This window comes from Alligator mississippiensis, chromosome 1, assembly GCF_030867095.1.
Source record: "Alligator mississippiensis isolate rAllMis1 chromosome 1, rAllMis1, whole genome shotgun sequence".
NCBI classification, from domain to species: domain Eukaryota; kingdom Metazoa; phylum Chordata; order Crocodylia; family Alligatoridae; genus Alligator; species Alligator mississippiensis.
In genome coordinates, this window is record NC_081824.1 from 478,860,247 (window position 1) to 478,875,670 (window position 15,424).

Here is a 15,424-nt window from a genome sequence, read left to right on the forward strand (position 1 = left end):
GGAGGTCAAGAGCACTACAGGGAGAGGGACATAGCGAAAGAGCCGGTGAACATGAAGATGCTGCAAAGCTTTATCTTGCTTCTTTTCTACAAGAAAGAGCGTAGGGTTTAGCTCTGTAAGTGGATCCAATATCCAAATTCTGAGGGTTGCTTCCTGAGTCAGAGAGACAGACGTGAGCCATGGTCAGCAGCTGTTTGTCAAATTTTACCATCATCTTTCTCAGCACATTTGCACCAGTGAGCTAGATTGTGCATGGATCTGCTTCTGCTCATTTCTAAGTCCGTCAGTAAGGCCCCACTGGCCTACACCAAAACCCGACCTAATGATGTAGGCCCATCAACTCTTCACTGCCTAATGCTCTACTCAGGAAGGCTCCTAAGTGCATGAATTTCTGCTGCTGGGCATGGCTGTGACTGCCGAAGTCCTAACGGCTGTCCTCTGCTTTGTGTCTATCCCATGCCAAAGCCCTTTGGCGGGTGTTTCATGAATAGCTGATCCTCTGTCTGTCTCGCTGGCACCTCTAACCCACACAAAACTTGATGGAAGCCATATTTCTTGCTCTTGCCCACAAAGCCCAAGCTTAGGGTATTTGCTTCAGATGTTGGAGACCCCTGTTTCTCTAGGAGGATAGGTGCTAAATATGCATTGGGCCGGGAGGACAGAGAAAGTGGCAATACCCCGGCGAGCAGGGCATTTACATGGCAAATGGGAGATCTGGCTTTGCTTCCCTGCTCCTATGTCTTGAACTTAAAAATGTTTTTTAAACCTATAATTGACACAACACTTGGTTGATGAATAGCAGAAAGGCTTGCTTTAATAACGACCAACAGGCTACAGAACTAAATGACAGAAAAAGACTCTTTCCTAATATAAAATGAGCTATTAGTCCTTGTATTATCTTAGCTGCAAAGAGATCTTTAGCCAATGCAGGCAGGCCTCAGTGAGGGGATCCTTTGCTTATTGGCTGGTTAGCAGGATGGCTTCTTGGTCTTCCCTGGACTGCACACATCTTGCTGGAATATCTGCTTAGTTTTTATACTGTTGAATTGTATAGCTTCAAAGCATCTTTCCTTGATGGTTGGCTGATTAAAGGCCAAACAAAACGAGGAGGAAAAGGGTGACCATTATATTACAATTGTTAAATTGCCTGGTTCCAGTTTTTGGATTTGCCTAGGTGTGAAGACTCGTGTTTCTTGCAGTCACTGCAGTTAAAGGTCAGCTACATGGGATGGGCCTGGAGTGGCCAAACAGGATACCTAGAGGCAGTCATTACTGGGCCTGCCTTTGGGTATTTGTTTTTCAACGGGGATGTACATTGAATGAGTGAGACATTTGTAACACCCTAGACGTTGGATGCCTGTTTTGAGGAATGTGAGGATGTCATGTACAGGACATTTTTCCTGTACTCAATGCACCTTTTACAGGTTTTGCTTGAAATGCATATTTAGTCGTTTGTTTTCTTTAGTTGCCAGTTCAATTAAAGTGCATGTATAGTTTCCTTGCCTTCTCTAGTTACACTGGCTCAGCCTCTTCCTCTGGCTTTCTTAGCTTGGAGAGTCACATGTGGTGAGCGTCAGGTCTCTGCCAACAATTTTAACCATCGCTTTTATTATTTTATGGCATGGGTCTGGTATTGGGTACCTCAAGCTCCACTGGCTCGATGCCTAATGGGTTGCAAGCCATTAGCAGAGTTTGATTTTCTTGTGGCACGCTTGTTACTACAACCCAGTCTTGCCCCAGCCATTTTCTTGCATTTTTGTGCAAGACACCCTGTCCAAGCTTTCACAGTTTTCATAAGCAGCACTATGAAATCAAATAGCAGCACTAATGCATATTTTTTATGAATAGATTAACTGATGCAACCGAGGAGACTGGCAAGATACCATGGGATTCCTTGTAGTTTAGAGCGTTCCCCTGGTTTAAATCCACCCAACCAGAGGGATGGGTTTCCCAGGTCCCAGGCAAGTGCCCCCTGAACTCAGTTGCCAGGGGAAAGCCAACCTCTTTTGCGTGGACTGACCCTTCATCAGGCACCTTGCTGCCAGAAGGGGCTCGTGGAGTGAAACCCATGTGCAGACTGGTAGCTCCCTTCAGCCCGGAGGCTGGTGCCTCTGTCCTTGGGGAGGCTGGGACTGATGTCCACCTCTCCTCTCAGCAGTCTGGGCCACGACTCCCGTGCGTTGTGTGGTGCAGCCTTGGGCCCAGCTAAGCAGGACTAAGGCAGTGCAGGGCTGAGTGCTGCAATGCTTGAGTCCCCTTGGGTATCTAGCCACAGATGATGGCACAGGCAGTTTATATTGGCTTGGAAAGGGTATCATGCCTCTTCCTCCTTGACTGCATAGGTGGCAGGACGCTGGTGAGACCTAGCTGGGGAGCAGCTCTGATAAGCTACCCTTGGCTGTGTCCACACAGTGAACACAGTGCTCACAAGTGCTCCAAGCTACCCACTAAAGCATAATCGCCTTCAGACATTGCTTTAGTAGGGCTAATTCACATGGATGAGCAAGTCACAATTCGTCGGCCCTTCATGGCAATGAGCCTGGTATGGTATAAGTTGACCATTTGGACAAAGCTTTGCGTGCAGAGATAAATTATAAGACCTACCAAGTGTTGTCATTGGCTTTACTCTCACCATTCACTGCAATCATTTCTTGCTGTGTTGGCTTGGGGCAGGCATCCCTGGCCCCACTTGAGAGGGGTATGATGCATATTTATCCTTATCATGGCTTAAGGTTGGCCTTGGGAAGGGGGCACTAGGGCCTTGCTACTGTCTCACTCCTGTCTGTCAGCACACAAATGGTTTGTCTCCGACCCCACAACTATGCCCCACAGCTGTTGCACAAACAGCTGAGCAGCCGCACGTACACACATGCTTAGCTGCGGCTACGAATGGTCGCTCAAATCCTGCTCCTGACCTGTGTAAGCCGGGTTTCGGGAACAGCTATCCTCCAGCTGTATTTATATTAAGAAATACCCAGTTTCTTCTCCACCAGATGCTGTGGAGGTCTCAGCAGGAGCACAATGCAAGAGGCGGATGAACTAGAGGAAACCAGAAAATAGCGATGGAAGGACAAGAGATTCAGAAACCAAGGCCTATTTTGGAGAAGGACAGGAGGAGGAGTAGGTAGTTTTCCTTGGTGTTATGTATCCCTTTTGCTCTATTTCATCCTGTTCCTCCTGCCTATATCCCTTTGCACATTATTAAACTATCCACTTCTTCACAGTTCGAGTGGACAAGGTCTGGAACGGGCTCCCAAGGGAGGTGGTGCTCTCCCCTACCCTGGGGGTCTTCAAAAGGAGGATAGATAGGCATCTAGCTGGGGTCATCTAGACCCAGCACTCTTTCCTGCCTATGCAGGGGGTCGGACTTGATGATCTATTGAGGTCCCTTCCGACCCTAACATCTATGAATCTATGAATCTATGAATCCTTCCTATATCGGCAGCCTGTTTTTTCTGTCTGAAGCTGGCCATTATATGCATTTCTTAATCTCCCCTCATAAGTCAGTTCCCCTAAAGTGATTTCTTTAGGGAGCAGAAGAGGAGAGAATGGTTTTTATCTCTGTTTATGGCAGCAGCAGTCCAGATGCATGGAATTACAACAGCAAAAGTGTAATAATGGCCAGCTGTCCTCAACTGGTCCGTTTCCTTACCAGCAGGATGCTCCTTGCTAATGGAAAGATAATGAGGAAGGAACAGGCTCGTGTTCGAGGTTGTGCTGTGCCTGGAAAAATCTTGATGTGATTTTCCATGTAGGAAATAGATGTACGGACCTTCCCCCCTGACAGCAGGAAGGAGCCGGTGCCTGAACATAAGCGAGCCAGGGCATCACAGCAGTTTGCATTCGGCAGCGTAGCAAGACATGCCATTGTTCCAGCTGAGCGGCTGGGGGATTGTTCGGCTCCGCCGTGGTCAGAAATAGAACCGCAGATCCTAAGCAGCATGATTGGCCTCGCTGTTTATTTTTGCACGGTCCCATTTGCGACCGGCATTACAAGGCAAAGTCCTGTGTCAGGGGTTTTCACTCTTGCACACAGCACCGCTGAGTTTTCAGCGAGGGCTCGGGAATCAGGAAGATTAAGAAACACCTGACTCAACTGGGTGAACTGCCGGGACAATAAGACTTTGCACTTATTCATCTGAGGAACTCATTGTGCTTTAGGAGAGTGGGGGAAGGTGGGTAGTAGACTGCATGGCCAAGGAGAGCACTGCTGGCCTCTGAGTCCTGACTGTGCTGTGAAGCTTTGGCTGTGTCCACTGTGATGACCAAGCCAGAGGTGGCTATGGGTTATTTATCCTGTCATTAGCCCCATTTTCCTGGGAGGGAGGATGTCTTATTGACTTCAGGTCCCAGAGGAAGAAATAAGAATACAATCCAAGTTTCATTGACAATGAGTCCCCAACCTGAATCACAGCACGCCCCCATCTCACTCTTCCCCATTATTGTCCATGAAAGGGCCAAATGTGCTTGTGTGTCGCCTTTGGCCATCCCGGCTGTTCACCCGGTCATTTGTTTTTAAGAAATAAAGTTTATTTCCACTTGTTCTCCTTTTCTTTCTCAGCCTGTTGAGTGCCTTGGCAGTGGCAAAGACCCTCCTCATCACCAGTGCAATGCATTATGATTTGCTGAGAACTGACCATATGGCTGGAATACAAAAGAGACAAAAGGTGCACACAGGCATTCAGTTTCTCCTGGGAGAGTCACGGGAGAAATTACAGGTGTACAGACGGGATTTTTCTCTCAGAGTAAAAATGGCTACTCCAGGAGAAAAATAACCTGGGAGCAACCAGTGTTAAATCATTCCCGGAAGTTTCTCCTGGGAGGATGAATGTCTGCATACATTCTTTTCTGAGAGAAGCCATAGCACAGTCCTCCAGCATCCTAGTCCTGCAGCATCCCAGCCAGCCAGGGCTGCCCTGTGCACTGTTGCCATCTGTCTCCAGGCAGACTGAGGGAGCCTGCGGAGCATACTGAGATGTGTGCACAGGGATCCCCTGGCTAAGCAGCATTAGCACTGCAAGATCTCTGCTCTTCAGGGCCTCAGCATTCAAATATCTGTTCAGGAATCCCCAGGTAGGTTTTTCTATCAGGAAAACAAACCCAGGATAATGCTCCCACATTAATTGGATGTGTATGTAGCCAAGGTCTCTGCCCAGTCAGCCAGTATGACAATCAATGTTAGCATCACACAAGTGCTTGTGAGCTCAGAAACACTGTATGTGGGACCAATGTGGTGCACACCACTTACTGCCCATAGGTCAACCTGAGACCAGGGTCCAGCGCCGGGGACTGGATAATGTGGCTTCATGGGCTGTGTCTTTGCCTGCCCTGCTCTAACTCCCTCCCAGGACTCCCAGCACAGTGCAATGCCAGACAATGCACCCCTCATGCCTTTCAGAGAAAACTGAGTTTTTATCAGCATGTGAAGGTTTTGAATACAGCCTTGAATGTTCTTCTGTGGTTGGTGGGAATTGCTTGTGGAGATGGAACAGCACTAGGGAAGTGTCTGCTCCTTCGCATATGGATACGATAAGGGAGATTGGTAGATTTTTATTTTTTTTTTACTCGAAGGGATTATTTTGAGAAACTTGTCTGACCTCCTCCAGACCCTGGCAGAAGGACTATACTCAACTTCAGCATCAAGCCAATAACCTGTTGGAGCTATAGCACCTCCCTCAGCAACACCTCCAGAGTTGACTTGAAGACTTCAAGCAATAAAGAAACTCCCACAACCCTGAGCACTTACCTTCTCTATTATAAACCTAGCTCTTATTCCTGTCTGAATTTGTCTAGCTTTGCTTTCCCAACACTGGGTCCCAATTACACCTCTTCCTATCAGACACTACCTGTCTGCTATCAGAAATCTCCACTGCCAGTGGGCATGTGGCAATAATGATGAAATCACTTCCTGACTTTCTCTTCAATGAACAAATGGAGGGAGTGTTTTTCCATCTCTTACTAGAAGAATGAAGTGATTTTTTCCAGCTCTTACTTCTCATATCTAATGGGAAGCTACTGGAGAAGATCTGAGCCAATCCAAGCCTGCCACTCTACGATGATCTCTTAAAATCCACCTGCTGCACATCTACCATCACAACACCCACTATGGTTCAAAATGCCACACCAAGACTGTAAAGCAGAGACTGTCTGGTATGAGGATGGGGATTGACATCACCACCAAACAAGTTCCTTATCACAGACCCTACAGTCTGCCCACCTGGCTTCAACCTGCCATGCTGTCAGTGGGCTTTGCTGAATAGGTTCTGGGCACGTCAAGGTCCGTGTTGGCCATCCCCACCTTTGGGGGTCTTTGTGACAACCCAGACTGCAGCTATGGCAAAGCACACACCATCTCACATATTGTCGAGGGCTGCCCGCTGATTCATTTCAGTGGTGGACTATGGGAATTGAACATGGCCACTGAGAGCACTATAGGATGGCTTAGCGATTACACACATTGACTGACTGACTAGAAGAGAGGCAACATGCCTGGTGAACTGTCTGTAGTAGCATCCGAGCCTTCTTTATCATGGCTTATTCTACTCTGCAGCACTGTATGGCAACACTGTGGGCCCAGTGGATGTTTGTAGCACATTTGCACACCAAAGGCACCATCGCATACCATGCCACACTGTGGGGAAGTGGCCTATCTTGTGAAAGCTGGTGGAAAGTGGAGATGGACGGTACAGCTGGAGGTCATCTAAGCTGCAACAGAGGGGCCCACAATGGGTTGAAGGAGCATTGGCTTCTCTGGGTCAGTATTGCTTCGGGGCCCATACGTGTTGGGAGGAGAAGCTGACCTGTCAGTTGGACTGTTGATCTTGCCTCACATGTGCTAACAGCAGAGCTGGTAAATTTGTTTTTCCAGGGGCAGATTTCTCCTGCACCTTGTACCCTAGTTGCAAATCCTGTTGAATTATGCAAATAGAATAAAGCTTATTTTCTCTTTAATGGCACCTGTCAGATAGCAAAGCCATACGCTGATGGAGAGGGTTTCTTTAGGGGAGTTATTGCCATAGAATTGAGGGTGAGGTGGTGGTGGGATTCACGGACCCTCTGGTTGTCCTGGCTATAACTGGGCACCTGGTCATTTGGGTCGGGGAGTCAGAGGTGGCTGGACACGATGCTGGTCACATCCCTCCCTTGCATGCTGTTGGCTATAGACACTGGTTGCCCTCCCACCCCCTTTCTACTACATGTGTCAGGATGTTTTTAAGCCTCCCCCAGAGGCACTGGATGTTGGCGGCAGTCAAGGCTGGGGATGGGAACCAGGCTGTCCCAATGCTCCTGTTGGGACCAAGGCCAGAGGCTCCTGGCTAGACAGTCTTGCGCCTCCGCTCAGGGCCAGACCAATGCTGCATTTGGGGTCAGGAAGGAATATTACCCTGTGGTTAGATTGATACAGACTGGGTTGCGGGGCTGAGGTTGCCTTCCTCTGTAGCGGGGGCTCTGGCCTCTAGCTCTTGAGTGAATATTAACTTTTCACAGCAGCAGGATGTTGGCTGCCGTGGTCCCCCTGCTTCACCTGCGGCAGGTTCGGGTGCGATGCCTGGAGTTGCATCAGGGTTTATGATAGTTTTATGAAGAGTTTAGATTATGAATTTGTCTGAGGAGGTCTGGATAGGGACGACCCTGTCTCAGGCAGGGGGTTGGACTAGATGACCTCTGGAGGTCCCTTCCAGCCCCACTTCTCTAGGACTCCGTGACACCGCTGTACAATTCTTATTTACTCTGGACCATGCAATTCTTTATTTGGGGGCTTTGGCTTCTTCTGCCCTGAAGTAAAAGCAGCCAAGACCTGTGGCAGCTTGGGGGCTCCAATGCAACCACCACGGTAATCTGCAATAGATGCCGTGTCCCAGAGGCAGGACGCAGGCAGCAAATGCGGTAGAGAGAGGTATTAGCAGAGGGTAAAATGAAACCAGAATTGACTTTTAGCCTACAGCTTCTGCTGAATCAACTCTAACTGATAACAGGGCTCGCTGTGCTCTGCGGGCTCACAGATTATCCCGTGCTCAGTCCCCCCGGGCTTCTAACCCTGTTTCTGACACTGACTGGCTGTGTGGCCTTTGCCATGCCTTTGGCTTGGTCTCCGCTGTTGTAAAGTGAGAGGTGGTGAGCCGTGTTTGCCTGAAGTCACAGCCTCTGACGAAGGAAGCTGTTGCCTATGAAAGCTCATGCCTCTCTGCACAGTTAGTCTTGAAGGGGCAACCCTGCCTTGCCTCCTCCTGTTGTAAAAGGGGTAGCAATACTCCGTGTCGTTGCACAGGCAGCAGAAAAGCACAATTGAGGATTTCTGCAAATGCTTGCGCGCTGCAACCTGGCTCCTGCTCAGAGCCCGCCCTCCCGGGCATGCTCAGCGACTCCTGTGGGGGCACAGCATTGCCACCACGCCCTCCCCAACCCTGCCCCGACTCCCTCTCCACCACAGACTTCCTGCAGATATAGCTTCTCCCGGGCTGCCGCTACGTGCAGGCAAAACTATACATGTCTACGGATTAGTCTTTCTGCAGCCAGAAGCAATCCCCCAGTGCAAGAGGAAGAGCAGGAAGGTGTCGGGCTGTAACCACTGAGGTTTCTAGGCAAAGACACAACCCCGTACAGGGAGACATTTATAAACTGTAAAAAAACAACCCTATATTTTATTAAAACAATTCAACTGTGGGCATTAAATGCTTAAAACACTGGCTTCCTCCTGCCCGCCAGGTGAACGAAAGCTTAGGAGGACAGGAATTGATACGGGTACATATGGGTGGATGAATCCAAGTGAACGTGCCTGGGCACCCTTCAGACCTGGTTAGATGTAAAAGAGCGCATTTAAAAACAAAGGCAGAGCAAAAGCTGTCGATTCCAAGTAGAAAGATGGGCAGCGGTCTCCCTGCCAGCTCAGTCTCCATCCAACCATCCCTCCTTCACAGTCAGTCAAAGGCAAGCTGCGCGGCTCTCGTCCCCCGGGGACCGAATGCGATTCCCGTTCTCCCTCTTAGACTTTGGAATCTGGGCTTTTCTCTGAAATTTCCACCAGCTTCTCCTTCTCCAGGTTTGCTTTTGGCTCCTCTGCGCTGCTGATTTCCCTCTCCTGCTGTCTGAGAATGAAAAACACAGCCAAGAAGCACAGGAGAGCTCCCACTTCAAAGAAAAGCTGGAGTCCAAGGTACCTGGGGTGGAGAAACACAAAAGAGCGGAGCGCTAAGGGAGAGGGATTTCAGAGCATGGTGCCTGTCAGACAACGCTCCAGGGTGGGCAGCAAACGAGCCCCGAGCTCTAGCTGTTTTCAGTCAACTCAGAGGGAGGGCAGGTAACACCTAGACTGGCTTAAATGCTATTAAATCTCAAGCAGACAGACATACAAGCCTATTCAACTGGTGTAAAGTGGCTTGGAACGGTTCAAGAGCATACCTGAAAAATCAAGTACTCTTTTGAAGTGGTCCAAAGTTACATACGGGCACCAGCTGTTACATGGGTCTGGCTGGTCCTCCAGGCATCCCACATTGCATTGCTCTTCTGTCCCCCACCCCCCTCCTGCACTGCCAGAGCTCTACTGCCCCTTTTTTGACTTTTCTTGGCACTTTTTTCACTCAGCTCCCTTGCACTGCTTGGTTAAGAAAAGTTGTTCTACAGCCAGATGTGTCTGCACTTCCCCTCAATCGTGATCCTCCATCATCATACCCCTGCCCCAGCCCTTGGGAATTCAGAAATATGGGTCCAAACCCTACCCCCCCACCAAGTACACTGTGGGTATCAGTCAAATGCAGGCTATCGAAACATAGGATCATAGACAAGTAAGGATGGAGGGGATTTCAAAGGTCAACTAGTCCAACCCCCTGCCTGAGACAGGATCATCCTTATCCAAGCCAGTCCAGACAAACCTTTCTGAACTGCTGTTTCGGAGAGAAGGGAAAGCAAAAAAAAGTATAAATGTCCCCAGCCACAGCTTATGCACCCCCGGGGTACAAGCACTCCCCTCCACACCACACTTCCCACCAAGCTGTGGACCGATCCCCAATCAGCGACATGGGGTATTGGTTTGACGACGTGTGACTGCTCCCTGACGATGGTGCCAGTGGAGGAAAGGAAACCGGAACCGAATATTGACCTCGGTGTAGTGATGGCTGGAGGACTGGATCCCTACAGCATAGCACGACCAAAGGATAATGTCCATTCAACTGCCCTTGTCCTAATTTGGTGTCAGTAAATCACATAGAATCATAAAATCATAGAAAATAATGGTTGGAAGAGACTTCAGGGGGTCTAGTCCACCCCCCTGCTCAAAGCAGGACCATCCCCAACTAGATCATCCCAGCCAGGGCTGTGTCGAGCCGTATTACTGCAAAAGGGAAACATCTGATAAAAGATCGTGCCCAGAATCCAGGCTGATGGGCACCTCCTCAGGGCAGCAGCAAACCCTGCTCAGTGCAAGGATGACAGAGTCAGGCCACAAGTTAGGCCATTTGATCAGGAGCTGTTTAGTGAATTCAGAGCACGGACAGACGTCGAATGACATTGGTGTAAGGAGAGGAGACTTAACACTGGGTGGTGCATGTCTGCTGATCCATACCGCTTCATCCGTCTGCTCCTAATCTTCAGGAAGTGAAGTTAAACCTCAGTCACTTAATCCTAACTTAAACGGGGGGTGGAAACACCATGGTTTAACTGCACAGACAGTGGGTGAGAAGCAGACGGATGAAACGCTGACACTAGACGCAGCTGCACTGCAAGGGGTGACAATGCAAAGTAATGCGAGTGTTAGTCTTGCTCTGGGGCAGGTGGGATGGTCCCTTCCAACCTCCTAATGATAACGGAGGCCTCTAAGAGCTAGATGCTCAACCTCACCGCTCCACTGAAGTCACAAACAGCACGAGGTGACAATGCATCAGTGATATGTTGAGGGGGGCTCTCATAGGCTCTAGGGTGCCCTGTGTTCATTCATGCACCGTGGGAAGGTTTGGGGTGGATGTGCCACCCCAGGGTGAAGTATCATCCCTGAGAGAGATGGAGAATCCCTAAGGATGTCATAAACACACGTCGGCATGGCATGTTTTTTGCCAAGGGATTGCACTGTGCATCAAGTGCTTTCCGGAGACTGCCCTGAACCCCTCGGCAACCCTCCATCCTGCTTCCTGCTGAGCGCGCTGTCCTACTCAGACCATTCCCAGGAAGCAGGTGCACAGCTGTTCAGGACGAGTGGAAGGCTGTCCACTGGGCAGAGCAGGCTCCTGTCCTTGGCAGTGGCTAGAGAAGGTATCCATATTTATAAGAGAAACCAATGAACAGATCCCCGGTTCCTCACCTGATTTCTACCAACACGGGGATCTCGAAAAATGCAAGGGATGGTTTGTGGATGCTCCTCCGCAAAAGCTATTTGGTGCCTCCCTGTGACAGTGAAAATCCCGTCCAGCAAAACTCATGACGCTGCCTTCCTCGCGCTCTTCTGTCTGCCCATCCTTCCCTCTCATGCTCATCACCTGACTACCTGAACTGAAGCAGCATCCTGCTCTTAAGGATGCCCCCAGCCTATGCAAAAGGAGCGTGGAGGGGCAGCCGCACAAGGGCTGTACCTTTGTCTGAAGAGGTCGTTGTTGTAATACCGGCACGCGGCGTTCTGATCGCACTTCCTTTCCCAGAGGATGCAGGTCGTGTCAATGGCGCTCCCGTACAGCACCGGTCCTGGCATCCAGGCTGCAAAGCAAGCAGATGGCACGTGAGCATCTCCATGCCCAAGGACAGACCTCTCCTGCTTCTCTTCCTAGGCCAATCTGAGAAATTGCAGAATGGCTGGTGGGCGGTCTCCTGAGATTGGCCTGGCACACGAGAGAGACTCAAGCAACGAGCAGAGAGCTTTGTCCCGTGCCTGAAGTGGCCATGTAGCTATGGGATGCCTAAAGCTACTGCAGCTGAGAAGGGACAGTGCAGGTCTGCTACCAGACAGGACCAAGTTCACTCCATGGCCATGTCAAAACAGACACAGGGCGAAAACGAGTGGGCGCATCTACATGTGTGCATTTACACGGTAACCACAAGTATTGAGCAGTACGGATGTGCGTCTACATGTGTACGCCCACACTGTGCAGCAAATATGGAGACTTAATGCTGACTTGAGTGTAAATTTGATACCTGCATCATATAGGTATCAAATTAATGCCCAATTAGTTACTGCACAGTAATGCATGTGTAGACACCTTATTGCACAGTAACACTGTGTGTGTGGACTGACTTGGTTCTAACTTTAGTCCCAAGTCAGTCCACACAGAGCCTTAATGCACGTTAGAGCCTTCACGTGTAGACGCAGCCTATTCTCGCTTACGGCACAGTAACTTACTGCGCAGTAAATTTAAGTCAGCGTAAATGCACATGTAGACATGCCCAGTGATCACTGCAGTGTTAAAACCAGTTATAAGAAGAGTAGGGTGCCCAAAATTGTGCTTCGAAGACATTTGCAAGTAGGATATGAAGGCTTTTGGAACTGGCCCAAATCTTGGGGGGGGCTTAGCAGGAGACAGGAGAAAGTGGAGCCCAACATCACGACAAGAACTGGCCACTCGAATTACAACAGAAACGTGACCGAAGGAAACAGCCCCTAATGCCGTGTGCACCTGTGACCACTGTGGCAGGACCTGCAAGTCTAACATGGGTCTCTACAGCCACAAGAGAAAATGCCCCACCAGTCAGCAGAATAGCTGCATTATCCACCCTCACTCGCTGACGAGCAGATGCCATATATAAGCAGTTAAAGATTAGTTCAGTCCAAAGAGAAAGGGACAGCCCTGGCCTGGCTGAGGGCTGGATCAGATGTGTTGAGTTTTTCTTTTTGTGCTTTTCTATATTAAGGGCCCGTGGCATATAAAGGCAAACTCATTTCTGCCTGTTTGTTGGGAACATTATGAGAATGCTCGTTATCAGGACTGCAATCACAAGTGCAATGCTTGCTGGGTGAGGATTAATTCCCATCATCATAAAAATAATGGACCTAATTGCTGAGCATTATTTCCAGCCATTAGGATGGAATAGCCATTTCGGCACAGACACTGTCTGAGTACCAGGAAGGTCCCCAAGTTCTTTGCAGAATCTATTTAGAGAGATCTTTTCCCCACTTCCCCCTGGACAGACCCCAGGGGTCCAGCAGCACAGTCTCCCCTGGCTGGCGATAATGTTTCAGCACTGGCCGAGGAAAGCAAGACGCCCTCTTAACCCCGAACACCTCTTCTTCTTCCCACCAAGGTATCTTCATTCATCTCCCACCTGCCCCTTGTAGAGGCCAAAGAGTGGCATAACTTTTCACGTCTGCTTTGCAACAGCTTTTCACTTACCTAAAACTCTCAGCAGCATAAACTGAATCCCAACAGCAAAGGATTTATCTTCGGGTTGAACAGTCCTGAAAAATAATAGCAAGAGGGGTTGGCTACCCTCCAACAAGCATTGCTCATTTACACCCACACAAATCCTGGAGCTCTGGCTTCGGTCCTTGAGATGTATCACAACCAGGGGGTTGTAATCTCCCTGTTCCTTCGTGTTCATATTTTGCCCAAGGGAATTCACTGTTAACAACTAACTTTATTTTTTTTAAGATTAATGTTGTTTCCAAGCATCCATGTGTTTAACAAACGCTGTTCTGACTTTGAGCAGGGTAGTGGTTTTAGCATTTCCCCGTCGCACCCCGTAGACATCGTTTTAGAGGTTCACCTCAGGACCTAGTGTGTGTTTGGGTGTTCAAAATATCACCTAGCAATAAAGACAGTCCTTGATGCCAGATGACCAGAATCACTATGTGGAAACACAGGAGATAAATTGTTAGAAAAGCCTGACAAAGTCAATCAACTCCGTGTCATGCTTGCTGGAAAGTACTGCATGTGCTTGGTGTTCCTGTCCCATTCCTGATGGGAAAGTTAGCAAAACACCACTTACTAGATGATTTCACTTTACGAATGGGGAAACTAAGGCACTGAGACACTAGTGATATATCCAGGATCATAATGGGATGCGAGTAGCACCAGGAAGAGAACTAATCTGCAGAGAGTCAGCCTGGTTTGTACCCATAAGTATATGCTTCATCTCAAACAAGAAATGTCTGATGCAGCTTCTATGAACTCGACAAAAAAATTCCATTTGGGTTCATTGGCCCTGGCTTTGGTCCTAAGTGCAAATGTGCAACATATAGTTTCTGTGGAGAATAACACAATGTGACCAGCTTTACAGAATCAGAGAATCATAGTAAATAAGGGTGGAAGGGACCCCAGGAGGTCTTATCTAGTCCAACCCCCTGCTCCAAGCAGGACCCGCTCCAGCTGCATCATCCCAGCCAGGGCTTTGTCTACCCAGGGCTTAAAAACCTCCAAGGATGGAGAGTCCCCCACCTCTCTGGGGAGCCTGTTCTAGTGCTTCACCACCCTCCTTGTGAGAATTTTTTTTCTAATACCTAACCTCAACTTTCCTTGATGCAACTTGAGCCCATTGCTCCTTGTCCTGTCATCTGCCCCCACTGAGAACAGCCCAGCTCCAGCCTCTTTGCAACCCCCTGCAGGGAGGTGAAGGCTGCTATTCAATCCCCCTCTGCCTTCTCTTCTACAGACTCAGTCAGTCCAGTTCCCTCAGCCTCTCCTCACCAGTCCTGTCCCCTAGCCCCCAAACCATTTTCACTGCCTTCTGCTGGACTCTCTCCAACTTGTCCACATCCTTTCTGTCATGGGGGCCACAACTGGACCCAGGGCCCCAGATGTGGCCTCCCCAGTGCTGAGCAGAGGGGAAGAATCACTGCCCTGATCTGCTGGCACCGCTCCTCCCAATGCAGCCCAGGATGCCGGTAGCCTCCTTGGCACCAAGGGCACACTACACCAGAAGGACAGAATACCTTGGCCAGATCAAGCTTTTTGCTTTCAATGGAGTCACTGCCATTTTCCTCCAATGGACCACGATGTGGATTGGACTAGATATGCATCATGACCCCTTCCTGGCTTTAAAATGCTGTGAATGTCTGAAGGAGGTGGCATATATAAGTGGGAATAATGGAAGCTATTTATTTTAAATACATCCGTGAGGAGGGCATCTCTGGTTGCCAGCTGAGCCCCTCACATCACAAAGGGTGAGCAGTCCTACATACACACATGCTATCAGTGGAGAAACTATTTACCAGCATAACGGCTGGAGTTTTTTAGGGTGCGGTGTCCATAGGTGTGCTCTGCACACATGGCTCAGATACTTGTGATCAGAGACCTGTGCTCTCGTGCTATGTACTGAGGCCAGAAAGGGCAGCAAGCATCTGACCATAGCATTCAGCCACTCCACCAGCACATATGCAACCATGGCAGGGAAGGCTGGTGGGTCATGGCATACACAGGTCCTAGGAGATGAATTGAATGGTTTGAAATGCTGACAGCTCCTCAGTGCTGATGGCTGTCCCACAGTGGGCGCGTCTACATGTGCACAGGTA

General features: G+C 49.3%; 1 protein-coding gene across 3 annotated transcripts in view; it reads right to left on the reverse strand.

The window, feature by feature from the left end:
- Positions 1-8,611: 8,611 nt before the first annotated feature.
- The window catches only part of SLCO2B1 (solute carrier organic anion transporter family member 2B1), a 146,141-nt gene continuing 139,328 nt past the window's right edge, over positions 8,612-15,424 (reverse strand). For all 3 annotated transcript variants that reach the window (XM_059723151.1, XM_059723145.1, XM_006262689.4), the window contains exons 13-15: positions 13,308-13,372; positions 11,559-11,679; positions 8,612-9,158 (exon numbers count right to left, since the gene is read on the reverse strand). In XM_059723151.1, coding sequence (XP_059579134.1) covers positions 8,984-9,158; positions 11,559-11,679; positions 13,308-13,372 — 361 coding nt within the window. In that variant the 3' untranslated portion in view covers positions 8,612-8,983. The remainder of the gene's footprint in view (positions 9,159-11,558; positions 11,680-13,307; positions 13,373-15,424) is intronic.